Source organism: Paroedura picta, chromosome 5, assembly GCF_049243985.1.
Source record: "Paroedura picta isolate Pp20150507F chromosome 5, Ppicta_v3.0, whole genome shotgun sequence".
Classification (NCBI taxonomy): Eukaryota; Metazoa; Chordata; class Lepidosauria; order Squamata; family Gekkonidae; genus Paroedura; species Paroedura picta.
In genome coordinates this window covers 48,549,017-48,564,982 of record NC_135373.1, presented here as the reverse complement: position 1 = coordinate 48,564,982, position 15,966 = coordinate 48,549,017, and the positions used below count along the sequence as shown (strand labels likewise).

At 45.7% G+C, this 15,966-nt stretch overlaps 1 protein-coding gene across 9 annotated transcripts in view; it reads right to left on the bottom strand.

The window, feature by feature from the left end:
- Nucleotides 1-15,966, bottom strand: part of LOC143837693 (mitochondrial peptide methionine sulfoxide reductase-like) — a 73,990-nt gene that overhangs the window by 21,390 nt on the left and 36,634 nt on the right. For all 9 annotated transcript variants that reach the window (XM_077337795.1, XM_077337791.1, XM_077337789.1 and 6 more), the window contains 3 exons: nucleotides 13,136-13,204; nucleotides 10,939-11,058; nucleotides 2,173-2,277 (listed from right to left, as the gene is read on the bottom strand). In XM_077337795.1, the coding sequence (XP_077193910.1) occupies nucleotides 2,173-2,277; nucleotides 10,939-11,058; nucleotides 13,136-13,148 (238 nt within the window). In that variant the 5' untranslated portion in view covers nucleotides 13,149-13,204. The remainder of the gene's footprint in view (nucleotides 1-2,172; nucleotides 2,278-10,938; nucleotides 11,059-13,135; nucleotides 13,205-15,966) is intronic.

Below are 15,966 nucleotides of genomic sequence, written 5' to 3'. Positions count from 1 at the left end.
GCAGAATCGAACCTGGCATGCCAGATTAGAAGTCCACACTCCTAACCACTACACCAAACAAGAGCCTGAGTCTTCACTGCTGCAGCGCAGCCTAGTGGTCAGGAGGCAAAACACCAAGCCCTCCACCCTGCTAAGTCATTTTACATTCCAGTTCTAAGTGTTTTTTCTAGGAGGGTCTGTGAAGCCAAAACGTTCAAACTGGTAGGTAGTGCCTGCCACATCAGGACAGGATAGCTACGATTTAAACATGTTGGACCAGGAGAACACATCTGAATGATGGCGTTTGCAGCCGGCATCGCGGTTGGACCAAGCTCTCGGCTGTTACCAGCACAGCATTATTGTGCCAAAGCCACACAACCCGGGTTGACATTCTGCAGGCGTGCTAAGGATGCATGTGGAATGCAACTACACACACAGAGGTCCGGCGAGCATCCCATCGTACGCGCATGTGCTTCTTGTGCATTGGGTACATGCTTACATGGAAGAAAGGGCACTGCTGCAATTCCCCTCTACTAGGTAGAGTTTCTGTTCTGGATAAGAGGCAGTTGTGGGGGGGGGGGAGAGGAAACCCCCTCCAAGCCTACAATACCTCATGGCTGAGCTCAAGCTTAATACTCCCCCCAACACACACACACACACCTCAATATGTCATCTCCGCAGACACACGTTACTCATTAAACGCAAACACACAATTACAAGCCCAGAGGAGTGCCCTGCCAGTGACACACGCGGAATGCTAATCTCCTCATTAAAATTACACTTCATTATAAAAGCTCAGCCTTCCCCAGGCCTCTGACCCTCCCCCACTGTCACTCAGCACTGACGTGAGGCGGGTTTCAAGCAGACGTCTCTCTTCCTCTCCCCCGGCACCTTCAGGTTATTTTTTTTTTAATCTCACTGTCTTCTTTCCTTGCGACTGATCCCCTCCTCCCACACGAGAGACTACCTTGTTCTTCTTTCCATTCTAGGCCCCACACTTAGAGCGGTCGTGGAAGCCACTGAAAGAGGGAACCGCATAGGCTTCAGAGGCCGGCCCCTAGAAATGCCACTTGCCGTTTAGCCAAAGAGGGATTAGCAGAAGATCTCCTCTGCATAAGACAATCTCATAGGAAAGAAACATGTGCTGTTACCGGGCCAGGGGAGGTCTAACTGGCATTTGCTGGGGAGGCCATGCAGGAAGGGAGAGCGCAACATCGACAATTCCAGCAGGCAGGTAGCATGAGAGAGCACATATCTGGCATACGTAAAGTCCCCACTCCATTTCAGGTGCCTGCAGTTAAAAGGATCTCTAAAAGCAGGGCTTGGAAGGGTTTTCCCCCAGTCCTAGGAAAGCTGCTGGTGCTGGTCAGAGCAGACACAACTGAAGACTCACAGGGAAATCACATACAGAATGACTAAATCACTGAACTCAACAGGTTTACCTTGGAGTAATACAGCCCAGGGCTGCCTTGCCTGGATGGCATCTTCAGTGCGCCAATGTGGCATTTCACAAATGAAATTAGATACATAATCTGATACTGCATGTTTCCTCTTATGGAAGAGAAAAGAGCTTTAATGGGACATTTAAGAGACCCAGCTCCCAACAAAATAGACTTCGTTTGGTGTAGTGGTTAAGGGTGGCAGCCTCTGAGCTGGAGATCTGGGTTTGATTGCCCATTCCTCCTCCCTAGGAAGCCAGCTGGGTGACCTTGTTACACTCACAGTTCACTCAAAGCTCTCTTAGCCTCACCTACCTCACAGGGTGTCTGTTATGGAGAGAGGAAGGATAGATGATTGTAAGCCACTTTGAGATTCCCAATGGGTAGTAAAAAGTGGGCTTCAAAAAACCCAGCTCTTCCTCTTCTTGTTGTTGATGGTTTTGTGAATGCACACATCCTGCTTGTTTCACAGTAGCACCTTCTCCAGTTACACGGGAAGAGCAATGAAACCACCAATTGTTGAGTCGAACTGAGATTTGAGGGACTACTAGTATGCCAAACCCTGGTTAGGCAAGCTAAGCAGCCAGGGTTCTGCACTATGTCTGGTCCACGCGACAGAGCATGATCCAAAACCAAACTATGCCCCAATAATGATATTCAGTTTCCTCTCCTTTAAGCTCCTACTGATTACTGACATTCAGGTGGACCTAGCTTAAGCAGAGAAGCTCTCCCGTTTTGTCGTTGTTGGTCTTACCTTGAGTGGGGTCATGGTTCTCCCAGAAAATTTTGAGAAGAGCCTCGTAGCTGATGGTCTGTGGGTCAAACACAATCCTGACCACTTCGACATGTCCTGTCATCCCTAGGAATTGCAAGTGGAGAAAGGAGATGGCAATTAGTGGATAGCCTATCACTGAGAGAGCCAGACATTTCCGTTGGCCCTCTGAACAGCAAGACAAATCACTCTTCCCATAGGTGCTGGGACTCAGAAGAGGCAGGCCAAATCGTGATCTTGGTTGCTGTTCTTTATTCCAGATTGAATGTCATTCTACATAAGAATGCTCTCAAGAAGCATGGAACTCCAGAACACATCTCTTGATCCACACAGCGGATGTCCCTGGGGAAAATGGATGGAATGTGTTGTTAAGGCTCTCCATCACCTTTGAACGCATGCTCCCAACCTTTCCATTATGCCACACAGAGGTTGAATACAACCTGACAAATGACGTCAATGACCCCCGCAGACACTCAAAGGTGAAGGTAATTCCCTTCAAAACGAATGGAGCCACAGTACCATAGACCTTGTGTGCAAGAGTTGCAAACAGATCTCCTGGTGGGGGGAGGTGGGCTCCCAATTTGGCTCTAGACAGCCCCAGTTCAACCCCTTCCCCCTCATGATGCTTCCCTCGATACAAATGGTTCCGTATTGTATCTGCCTTTGTTCCATTCAGATCTCAGAGGCAGGGGAGGAATTGTGGGGAATGGGAGTACAGAATAATAATCATTTTACAAAATAACTGCAGCAACGATCCAAATCCAATAAGCCTTCCTCCCTGAACTATTTTTAAAGAAAACTTCTGGAAAGGGTGGCATAGAAAGTGATAAATAAATAAATAAAAATATCTCTCATGTAATGTACTGCTTGCCTATTCTCAGGGATTGCCTGAGAGCTCCCCTGTGGTCATGTAGCCTTTCCCAGAGATTCGGATGGCCACTGATATCTCTGGACATCACTGGACCCCACTTCCCCTGTTGCTCTGCAGGCCTCGTCTCTTCCTCCACCATGGAAATGGTAAATGATCCGTTGATTGACGGAATGGTTCCCACATCTTACTTCCATATCCCCTTCTCTGAAGGGGCCTGCCGTCACCTCCGGAGGTCCTCAAAGCCTGAGAAATATTTCAGGGGTTCCTTCACAGTGGAAAGGTTGAAAAGACTCCTCTATTTGTTTAGGGCTAGGGCTAAAAGAGTTGGACCCAGACTCCTGAGCTGGATCCGGATATCAAAAGTATCCATTTTAGCTGCAGATCCGTGAGAAAACAACTCTCCAACTCTCTCGCGCATGCTCAGATTATGAGTGCTGACTTCACAGGTTAGATAGTGATTATTTAAATACTAAAACCCCTGCCCTGTCTCTTACTGTTTTGGAACAGATTCTATAAGTGACGTTTAAGAGCTGGGCTGCGACCCACAGCAGGCAGCGTTGGAAGGGTTAACTTGGGATCTCACCTCTGATTGGCTGTCGCATCTCCACTGTGGGGGAGGAGGAAGAGGGGAGCGCTATTTCCATGATAGCAAACCATCACCCCTTGCCAAAGCATCTCCCTAGAGCGTTCTAGTTAATTTTCCTCCACCAAATGCACTGCCCCTCGCGTGGTAATTAGGAAGAAAAGGGGCTACAGGGTAGGGGGAGGATGAGCCACTACTCGTGCCTGCCGTGAAGCGACCTATATATACTACAGGGGGAGGGGTCCGGAAGAAGGGGGGGACAGCCAGGGCTGCAGGCTGTCTCACCACAGAGCAGAGCTCGAGGGACACACAGCAGGACACAGAGAGCCGAGGCAGTCTTCCCCTACCTCCCTAGCTCAGGTCCTGCAAGGCTGAAGACGGGGCAGAGGGCCATCCAAGCAAAGTTCTTGGGCTGTTGTGAGAGTCATACAATTGAAGCCATGCCAAGGGCTGTGGTACACATAAGATGCCCTGGACCTCATCCCCAATTGTTGGATGAGCTCTGGAAGAAAGCACGCTTCCCTGCAGCATATAAGATTGTCAGCAGCAGTCCAAAACAGGCCTGCTTCTGTCCGCCAATCGCAGGACAGCTGTACATTCCTGCCCTCTGCTGCACCTGAGGAGGAATTGCATACCTGCGTGGCAGAGCCTTGTGCTGGGGTGGGGAGCCTAAGCTAAGCATCTGGAAACAGAAGGGACAAAGCCTAACATGGAGAGTAGAAAACAGAATGAGCATCATCCACACACTGTGGGTCATTCCGCTCTCCTGGCCGCCCTTCTCAGAAGCCGCTTATCAGAGAGACCGAAAGGGGCTCCGAATCTCAACGTGAAGGACACTGACAAGTTGGAAGGTGCTCAGGGAAGGGTGACGAGGATGGTTGAGGGGCTGGAATCCATGCCTTACGGTGAGAGGCTGAGGGCTGGGCATGTGTCGCTTGAAGCAGAGGTGGGCAAGGGGTGATAGGACAGCTGTGTTTAACCACGTAAAAGGTGGATGAGGGGACCAGCTTCCTTACTGCAGCCAAAGAGACAAGGTCTAGGAGCAAGGGGTTCAAATTATGCAGAAAGAGGCTCCACTTAAATATTTCCGATAGTGAGGGCTGTTCGTAGGTGGAATATGTCATCTTGGAGGGTGGTGGAGTCTCTTTCATTGGAAGTTTTTAGGAGAAGCAGATTGGGTGAGCACCTGTCAGGAGTGGGTGTTTTTTAAGTCCCCAAGAAGGGGGGGTGGACTGGATGGCCCTCTGTGGTCTCTTCCAGCTCTGTGTGATTCTAGACCAGTTCAAACGTACTGTGTGGCAGAAAGGGACCTCCAGACTCCCGATTCCCCATCTCACTTGCACCCGGGTGACAAATTTCCCTGGAATACTCTGCAGGGATCAAAAGAGGAGGCAGAATCGTCAACCATTCCTCTGAATGAGACAGAACCCCTTGTGGCTGATGTACCAGGAGATGTTACAGGATACATGTCCTTGCTTGTCATAACATGGAAATCAGTCCTGCATGCCCTTACAGCACCTAGCCAAAAGGGGATATTCAACCAATGCGAGGGATTTAGATTAGGGACGGGGACTCTGTGGATGAGTCTGTGCTTCTTCCACAGAACATCCTAGGCTGAGCCGTGGTTAAAGGCAACCAGGAAGACTGGAGACCCTGGTTAGCCAATCCTGACCTATGCACAGACTGTACTAAACTCAAAGGACCAATAATCTGACTCAGTAGAAGGCAGCCTTTTAGGTTTAATGATGGCTCCAATATGATGATGATTGTGTCTCTATCCAAAACTGCCTTAAAAAGAGACAGCAGTGCCTAGTTAAAAGACATGACCCCCCCCCCCCCAACTCCAACCCGGTCTGGAAAGCCAGGCAGCAATGGCTGGCTTGCCTGTGTGTTGCAGCTCATCCGGGACAAGTAAGAGTTAATCCCAGAGAGCGGTTATAATTAGATGCATCTCTGCTGCAGTTTTTAGGCCAGTGCGGCATGTACATAAGGGAGGCTGTTGCCTCCTGTTATCTGCAGCCAACCAACCGGAGAGAGGGGAGGAGAAAGATTCTCTTGGGAAGGGAATGCAGCAGAGCCAGGCAGGAAGGGCTGTTGCCCCAGATATCTGAACTAGGCAATTAAATTCTATTAAATAAAATATCTGTTTCATTGGCAGAATGTGAGATATTCAAGCCTGGCCAGACAGATTCCTCATGAGTGCCTGAGGAAGTGTGGGAAATGCAAGCGCGGAATCACATCCCGAATAAACTGACCAGATCTCGCTGACTGACCTGCTCTGATTGAGCGGCGAGTGGCCACTCTAGCCTTCGTGTCTCTTGTTTCTTGTCAAGATCAGGCACAAATTTTCCTGCAAGTATTTTAAGACCTCAAAACGCATTTGGATCTTGGGACCAAAATCAGTTTGGGTGCTGCTGAGAGGGTGATTTGGGAGACAGGCTTCATTCATTTTCGGGGCTGCTGGAGATACAAATAGGGGCCCCTCAGCAAGCATGTGGTCCCTGATTGGCTATCCACCTCTAAGCAGTCAGATGATGACGGAGCAGTTAGCCAGCCAGCAACTAGCTACTGGCTGAAGTGCCTCTCCATGGTTTACACTGAAAGCAGAAGTTTCGCTGTCTCTTGACTGTCCCACAGCAGTGGCTATTAGGAGATAAGCAAGGACTTGTGCCCCAAAGAAGTCTCAAAGTGGCTTACAATTGCTTGCCCTTCCTCTCCCCAAAACAGACACCCTGTGAGGTGGTTGAAGCAGAGAGAGAACTGAGAGAACTGTGACTGGCCCAAGGTCACCCAGCTAGCTGCAAGTGGAGGAGTGGGGAATTAAACCCAGTTCTCCGGATTTGAGGCCACCACTCTTGACCACTAGACCAAACTGGCTCTAGCTGTCATTAGTTAGCCAATTCACCAGTCATCGAGAGTCCAAGTTAACTGAAGCCTGTCCATTCCTCACCTATACTGACCCTTTCATATTTGCTGGCTCACAGACTATACTCCATGGAAATACCCCCATACACAAGGGCCTGCAGAGCAGTGGGTCACAGCAAGTAAACAAATGTCTACATCTCCAGAGAACAGAGTATCTTTCTTGTGCCCATATTCAGAATCTCTTTGGCATAAAGTGGCATCACCCTGTGTTGGCAAAACCAATCTTTTCTCCCCTTACTATGACTAAGCCAGAAAGGGGAGGGATGGGGTTTCCTGTAATCATTCTTCAAGCATCATAAAAAAAAGCCTTTGGCCAATTCTTCAATAATTGCTTTGAAATGGACATAAGGAGGAAGCCTTGCCCTTAATCTTATTGGGTTTCATTTGTCTTCAGGGCTGTCAGCACACAGCCAAGCCTGATTAACTATATACCTTCTTGATGTTATCTTGTTCACTACATGTTTTCTGATTGGCCAGGAGCTCCAAAGGGACTGTGCTGGGGAGATGGTGAGCCACAGGGGCAAAGAGCAGCAGCAAACAGAAAGTGAAAAGGAAATACTCATGTAATGTAGGGTCCCCCCCCCCAATAAATATTTTCCATTTCCCAAAAGAACCCAAAGCAGCTATTCCAACTGACACTCCCTTCTTCACAGTTCCCTTTCCACCCCACCCCATGCAAGGGATTTGGTCTCTCTCACTGCCTCATTGCTTGGGCAGCCCAGGCAAGCATGATCCTGTCAGACCCCGGCCAATATTTGGATAGATTTGGAGGGTAATTCCTCCAAGGAACACTAGGGGTCGTGATGTGGAGTCAGGCAATGGTGAACCACCTCCCAACGTCCCTTGCCGGGCTCCCTTGGAACCCCTGGCTACTCTACCCATGCCATACGACAAATAGTCTCTTTAAAAGAAGTTCTGAAAACTTCAGAGCAGGATTGGATGTCCTTTGGCAGCTGCCATCCGAGTGGAACAATGATTGATTTATTAAGAATATTTTTAAATCTGTTTTCTCCCTAAATGGCACCCATAGTGGCTTATAAAGTAGCTCAAGCAAATTTACAAATATTTTTTTTCCAAAAACCCAGCAAAAAATAACAACTCATATGGAGTTAAGTATCATATCACAACCCAAGCCGAAGAGGTGGGAGAGAGGCAATCGCTGTCCAAGAAACAGCACCACTAGAAGGACCAGGGAGGGGGGATTATGGCAGACGGCTGGTGCAGCGTTGTGCCTATGAGGCTGAGCGACAACTCAAGAGTTGTCTCCCACTTGCCCTTAATATGGCTTTTGGGGACTCAAGCTGTCTATAATGTCAGCGGGCTCCTCCTAGCTTGCAGGCTGCTTGGATCTTTGCTCCCACCCTCCCTCCCAAGTTTCAGTGTTTCATGTGTTGTATTGTATTCAGTGTTGTATTTGTCACAGCAGCGAGTTTTAACATTTTAGGGCCGGATCCTTTGGGGCTGAGCCCATGCCAGTGGGCTGGGCTTGGCCTAGTCACGGGAGCCTCCTTATGAGGCTGTGCATGTGCCAGAGAAGCAGCATCTTCCCGGACGGAGAGGTGGCTGCAGCATGTGACAAGGCAGATGGGAAGGACCCTAATAGAGGCTGACGGACATGGGCTTCTCCTATGATTGACCTTCCTGGCGGTCCGGCAGGCCTGATGGAGAGGGGGAGCTCAACAGGCGTGTTGCTTGGACCCTGTGGGTGGGCCTGCCAGAGGTTGTTTTCCCCTCCCATAGGAAAGTAGTCTATGGCCTACAGGAGGGGAGGGGGCCATTGGATCCATCCTGTGTCTGGCTGCCTTTGCTCTTGTGTGTGTATTTCAATAAATGCTGTGACCTTTTGCCAAATGTGAATAGGTTCTATGTCTTCTTGATGCGATGAACAAGTCCTTCCCCCTACCTAGCAACTCACTAAGTAGTGATTTAAATACAGGGTGGTGTTTTCACATGATGGATTTTCTCGTGAGAGCACTGGAAGGAGAAATCATCTTCTCACCAACTGTTCCCACGTGGTATTTTCGTGAGGGGCAAGCACAGTTTACCAGCAACCAACGGAGGGCCCTCAGGAAATACATGTGCTCAAGTCACTTGAGATACAAAATGGCTGCCCACCAAGCAACAGCACCAGGAACACCAAACCAGCGATGAGGCAGGTCCGGCCTGTTTAGATTACTCTATTTCTCTCTTCTTTTTTTAAAGCAGGAGTGCACTTGTATGAATGACAGAGACTGAGCTCCTTCCCCAGCTGAACTGTGCTAATACCCAGAACATAGACAACAGACAAGGATAATATTTCTTGCAGACAGATAATCCCTCGCACCCGCGCTCAAAATGTTTTTGCAGATAAGCTGCAAAACCGTCTGTTCTAATTTCTGAGGGATCCAGAGTGGGAGCAGAATTAATGTTGCCCATAAATGCATTAGGAAGTTGAAGGAAATGGGGCAGCCACATGCTATGGCCATGGCAACGCAAGGCCCTGCTGCCTCACACGAGCAAATATTCCTCTCCTGCCCTTTCTTGCAGCTGCACCAGATCCAAATAGAAAAGGTCAGATGAGCACCCAACCTAGGGTTGCCAGCTCCAGACAGGAAATACCTGGAGCACACTTTGGCTTGGGTAGCTTCTCTCAGGAAGCTCCTGCCCAGCGGTAAGGCAGAACTTGCCAATCTCAGACAGGCAGAACAGTTGCAAGGATTCCTTCCCCATCCTGCAAGGGAATAAGATGCCTGCTTCACCAGAGACCGCAAATGCACCACTTAGCAAATGGGGGTCTGAATACAACTCCATGTCACAGAGGTCCATGGACTGCATCTTTTAGTATACAGCTGAATCTTCCAAGGCAGCTGAAGGGCCTACCAATTTGAATGGAGGCAATGGGGTAGGGATCCATTCTTCCCTTGCCACATTCCCGGCAAAAATTCCCTCGCCACATTCCCATGCAAATTGTGCGATCTGCAATGCAATCCTAAACAGAGACTTAAAGGTAAAGGTATCACCTGTGCAAGCACTGGGTCATGTCTGGGGTGATGCCCTCTAGCGTAAACAGAGACTTAGAAGGGTGCAACTCTGCACCAGACCCAGGTATCCCAGAACTGGTCTGGAGGTGCCACTGGACTCAATTCTCACATCTTGTATGCTAATTTATTGCCATTCAACTGCCTTACTCCAATCTGAGCTATAATTGCCCAGTTACTTATGCCTCTTGACTCTATCTAGCCCTTCCTGGCAACTAACTCCCAAATGTGATGGTTGAGGAAATTCTGTTTCACTGTATCTGAAATATGTGTGCTTGCACACAAAAGTTTATACCTTGAATAAAATTTTGTCGGTCTTAAAGATCCCGTTGGATTCATTTTCTGCAGATGTCCAATTTAACAAGTATCGGGGCCCTTACACTAGTGGAAAACACTTTATATCACAAAACCCATTCAATCATGGATCAAGTCCTAAGAGTGTGTTGTCAAGTCTGGCCTTCTCAGTCACAACATAACTCCCCCCCATACATCTGCCCTCTTTTGTTGTGTTTTGGAAGCAGCTGCTGCTAAGGGGGTTTGCATAGAGGACCCCATGCCTCAGTTAGCACCTGGACAACAACAGGAGGTCACTAAGCAGTGGAGAAGATTTCAGCTGAGCACAGGCGAGTTCAGAAACTCTGACTCCTTCTCCATCTGTCACAATTCTCTGGTGTCACATGAAGAAAAAGAAGAGTTGGTTCTTATATGCCACTTTTCTCTATCAGAAGAAGTCTCAAAATGGCCTTCCCTTTCCTCTCCCCACAACAGACACCCTGTGAGGTAGGTGAGGCTGAGAGAGCCCTGATATTACTGCTCGGTCAGAACAGCACTATCTGTGACTAGCTCAAGGTCACCCAGCTGGCTTCATGTGGGGGAGAGGGGAATCAAACCCGGCTTGCCAGATTAGAAGACGGTGCTCCTACCCACCACACCAAGCTGGTTGCATGGGGCAAAATACCAGGTTCTGAATATGATCACGGTGCAGCCCACCAAACTATTTTCTGCCTGTCAAAGGAATAGGAGTGTTGTGCTTTCCAGGGAGATGTGTTGGAGCTCTCTGCATTCTTCCCAGCTGTGACTGAGTGGACTGAATTTAGGGGGATTGCCCAGTCTGTCTGCATAACCATTGTACCTACTTGGTTACATATTTGATATTATTATATGCTTTCTGTGTGTAATTCTAGCATATGATAAATAATAATTCTTTTCATGTTGGGAAACCCATTGAGATCCATCAGTATCCTGGGGGTCTTGCAGGCAAGCCTTCACAAGTTAATATAATACCTCAGAGATAACCGGAGAGAGAAACTAACATCCCAGAAACTTCCCTAACAAAGGCAGAAAACACTTACCAGTGCAAACTTCTTTGTAGGTCGGATTGGGGGTGAAGCCTCCCGAGAAGCCCACCTGGGTGGAAAAGACTCCTGGAAGCTGCCAGAACTTTCTCTCTGCACCCCAGAAACATCCCATGCCTGGCAACAGAAGGTAAAGGAAACCTACATTCAGTGTAAAGTGGTTAGGGAGAAGCTCACAGAACAAGAAACTCATTAGTATTGTTGTTATTATTATTATTGCTGATGCAACAATGATAACTGCAGTTTTAAATAGTTTTAAAAGCTTTTAATTCTCTTTAAATTTTTATATAAATTGATTTTATTGTGTCCTTATGAATTATTGTGTGTAAACTGCCCCGAGACAGTTTTACTGGGAGGGGCAGTATATAGATCTGCAAATAAAATAAATAAATAAATTGTTTTGAATATGCACCACCTGGGACTGTGCCCTGGTCTCAAGGAAATATTTTTGTTGTAAAACGGGGGTTACCTATTCTGTTCTCAATAAACTTTTGCTTACCACTAAACAATTATAATTAATTCAATCTTAAAAAACCAAAGGCAGCATAGTCCATGCAAAGCTACCTTATACCAAGTAGTCCATCTAGTTTGGTACTCTCTATCCTGACTGGAGACAACTCTCCCAGGTATCAGTCATAGAAAGATCTTCCTTGCTCAGTAGACCAGATGCAAGACATTCTGCGTGGACCATGCATGTTCTGGCACTGGACACAAAACCCTTTTACATCTTCAGTTACAGCCAAAGAACCGTGTTCATTTGGGAGTGGTTTTCTGCAATGAAATATAACTATTTCTCCATTTATTATAGTAATGTGTGGAAATGAAAAGAATCAGCTGCAGATACTATAAGACATCATCAGCTCTTGGTATGAGTCTTAGTATCCTTTCTAAGCAGTCAAGAGAATCAGCATTCTGTAGTGGTCAGTGTCAACTGGGGTCTGGGAGACCCAGGTTCTAGTGGGTTAAATGCAAATGAATTAATTGTTAAATTGCAGTTAAGTTTTAGAATTGTTATAAGCTGAAATTGTTGATATTTTCTAGACTGTTATGCTAAAAGTGTTCTTGTGCTGTGTTCAAACAAATTACAAAAAGGACCTGACTGCAATGGTAACAAGAGAACGAAATATTATTTACAAAAATGGAAGCACATCTTACATGACATATTCATGGAGGTACATTTAACTCATTGTAAGCAGAAAAAAGTTAACTTGCTACAGTTCCAAGCCCAGGCAAGAGACAGAAAAGAAGAGAAACAGAAGGCAAACAAGGGTCAGAAAGGCTCAACATCTAACCAATAGAAGGAATACGAATATGCAAGAACTGCAGAAAGTATAACTGAGCAGAATATAGAGGATGTCCTGAAGGGCCCATTGGAGAAGATGTGTATTTAGCATAGTTAAATCAGGAACTTCCTGATAGTTTTCAAATTATCTCCTCCAAGGTCTTGATGGGCTCAATTGGAGACTTCTTGTTCCCTTTAGCATATTTTGTCCCTGTTTACCTCCACAATTGAAAGAATGACTCCAGACAACAGTTAGAATCGTTAGTTAGGACTCTCCTCTCTCCTCTTGCTATACATAATTGCTTCTCTTCTTAATAAAAATGTTTTATTTCTTTAAGCAGCCTAGTACTCTGCTCTGTCACATATTTAAACTACCTGCCAAGTGTACCTGAGTGAGATAATTCTCTGAACCCTTTTCCTCCACGATCCTCTTGCATGCAGAGTTCTGTTTGAATCTCCATTCTGCCATGAAAGCTAGCTGAAGGACCTTGGGCCTGCCACTCTAACCCTGATCCATCTCATAGGGTGACTATTATGAGTATAAAATGGAGGAGAACAGAATTATGTTGTTTTGGGTCTCTGCTGGAGAGCACAGTGGGGTATAAATATCTAAATAAATAAGATACTGACTTCAACAAGTCATCATCACTCTAGACATACAGACACAATTAGAAAGAAAATGACAATATTTTTTAAAAATCAGTATAGGAGAATCATGATCCAATAAGCTTAGTTCCAATACAGAGATCATCAATCAGAAAATGTCTTTCCTGATCAGTCTTCTGTCCATGAGTGAGCAGAATGAATTGGCTTTCTGCTCCAGGCCAAGAATCCAGGACAGCCAGTACTGTAACTTAGCTGGGAAGAATATCATATTTAATGTTGGCCCCAAAGGAAGAACAAGTCACGCACCAAACATTGCCATCTGCAGTCCTTCAGGGAACGGTGGGTACACTGGATTTCCATTGACGGCATGGTTGGCTAAAGAAGAAAGAAAGATGAATAAATCCTTTTACCAAGACTTCTAGAGATTGAATATCACAACATCTCCAAACCTAAATATGCATGTCATGGAAATTTGCAGCAGGTCAGTGGAACATTAAGCCACCAGAAAGGTGCTTTGTGGGGACAACAAAAAAGCACAGGAGAGTCAGCTATAAAGGAAAGTTCTTAGCAAGATTGCAGCACTGAGCCAAATTCTGCAGATTCCTTAGAATAATGAGATTACTTTGGGAGCTCCCCTGCCCCAAATAGTCATTCCATCATCTATCTTCTAACTTTGGGCCCCAGGTGCCTTGAACTAACCCTTCTATGTCAATTCAAGAAATCTGAACATTCTCCTTTTATTGGTGTCTCCTATGTGAGAAACAAGACAGTGAGTCTTAACATCTGCAACGGGTTCTCTTTCCATGAACATAATTTTCCTAGTAGAATCAACACATTGTGTTTAATTTTTTGTTACAATGAATGAAATACAAGTGGCATCAAAATGTCACATAAATAAAATGTTACTAAAAATTCACCAAGCATAGCTACAAAAAAGAAGGCAGACCCCCCCCCCAAAAAAAAACCAAGTACAAATTTAAAAGAAAGAGGAAGAACTGTGGGGGGGGGGGGGCGAATACCCCGCTGAAAACCAACTTAAAGGGAGGAAAGAGAAGGGGCATTGAACTCAGAGCTTATTAGAATGCTGGAAGGGAAGTCCTGGGTGGAAATTTTCCATATTGTTTCTTTCTCCCCACCAGCTTACTTCTGCCAATGCTGCTGTTAAGGGCCTATTGCCACATACAGGGAAGGAGTTTACTCGCACACACAATCCGGGTTACTGCAAGAAAAAATATCAGTGCGTAACTAAAATAAAGGACTGAGCATGCTCATAGCTCTCAGAACTGTGAGTGCAGTGAGTCAAAAAATCGGTCTCCTGAAGCTATCTGGAAAGGGAAGATTTACATTGGGGGGTATTTTTCCAATTGCTTACCCGCTCCCCCCCACCCCATTTTTCAAAGGCCAAAACTTGTCATTAGCTATTACTAGCATTGTCAACTATCTGGATGGGGAAAATATGTCCTCCTCTCCCTTTAAAGGCTGTTTAATGGGATGCTTTTTATTTTTATATATTTATATCTATAATGGGATTTATAGGACCACCTCTCTCTGCCCAGCTGTCTTGTGGTGGTGTACAATAAAATGAACATAGTTAAAACAACTCTTTTTGCTACACAGTGTTATTGACCTCAATGTGATGAAAAGCTTCAGTTGCTAATAAAAGGGCAAGTTGCAGCCCTGTTGTCATAACTTGTTATGAGGTAAAAAAAAAAATAGAAACCTTTTTCTTTAGAGGCAGAAGGCCCTTGATGATCAGATGCTGGGGGCAAAGAAGATATTTGAACATAGGTGTAGAAAGATATCTCTTTGTTACCTTTTTCCCTGGAAGGGGCAGCATGGTCATCCACCAATATTTGATTCCCAGAATCCCAAAGAAGTACTTTATGTGCTGTACAGATACAGACTACAGTAGGGGTCCCCAACTTGAGGCCCGCAGACCACATGCAGCCCCCAATCTCTTTCCGTGTGGCCCTCCAACCTGCTTGTCTGCTGCTTTCACCTCAGGGCATTTTCCCTCAGACCCATAGTGTTCTTCCTGTCTCAAGAGGCATCATCTACTGCTGTTCATCCTGTCCATTTCTTGCAAAAAAGACAATAGCAACATTGTTTGTTTTGGTCTCCATGGTTCCCTCTGTCAGCCCCCTCTTGTTCTTATCCTCCAGAATAGCATTTTGGCCAGTCTAGGTGCTTTGCTAGCCAGAAAAGCTCAGGCACCCATACCACTCAGCTTTTTAACTCGCCCTCTCCATAAATTACTATGTTGAAATTATGTATGTATATAAGGAAGGTAAAGTCGCTTTGTGAATAGGTTCAGGAGATGTAAGGTCTGCTTTTGCAAAAGGTGGGAAAGGATAACATTGAAACTCTGCATAATAAAATCAGAGTTCAGTAGCACCTTTAAGACCAGCAAAGATTTATTCAAGGCGTGAGCTTTCAAGTGCAAGCACTCTTCCTCAGACTGGACTCTGATTTCATTGTGCTATTTCAGACCAACACAGCTACCCATTTAAATCTATAATTGAAACTCTGCAACTGCTTCTCTGCTAAAAACCCTGTAATATGTCTAGAAAAGGAAGTTCTGTTTCAAAGAAATGAAAAATTGCAGATGAGCACCATGTCTTTAATGACAAAGGGGAAACAGTCTTATGACAAATGGACTGATTACTTTGTTTTAAAGGAGTACAATATTAAAAGGCACTTTGAATCCTGTCACAAGAGCTACTCAATATATCAAGGAGAGGTGCAAGTGAACAAGATAAACTTTCTTTAAAAAATCAATATTTTTGCAGCAAAATAGTTTTAGAAAACATGTTGAAGAGAACCTGCTTACTGTTGCTAAATGTTGCTAAATGTATTGCTGAAAGTGGTAGACCGTTCTCTTGACAGGAAATTTGTTGGAAAATGCATGGTTAAAGCAATGGAGGAAATGTGTCCTGAAAAGGTATCTTGTGATTTTCCCCTCTTTGGCATTATATGAGAACAATGACATTATAGACACTGCTCAACTACTAATTTTTATCAGGGAGATAGATTCCAACTTCAGAATTACAGAAGAATTGTGTGCACTGCAGAGTTTGAAAGGCACCACAACTGCAGAAAACATATTATTGAAGGTGTGTAAATCAGTAGAACATCTT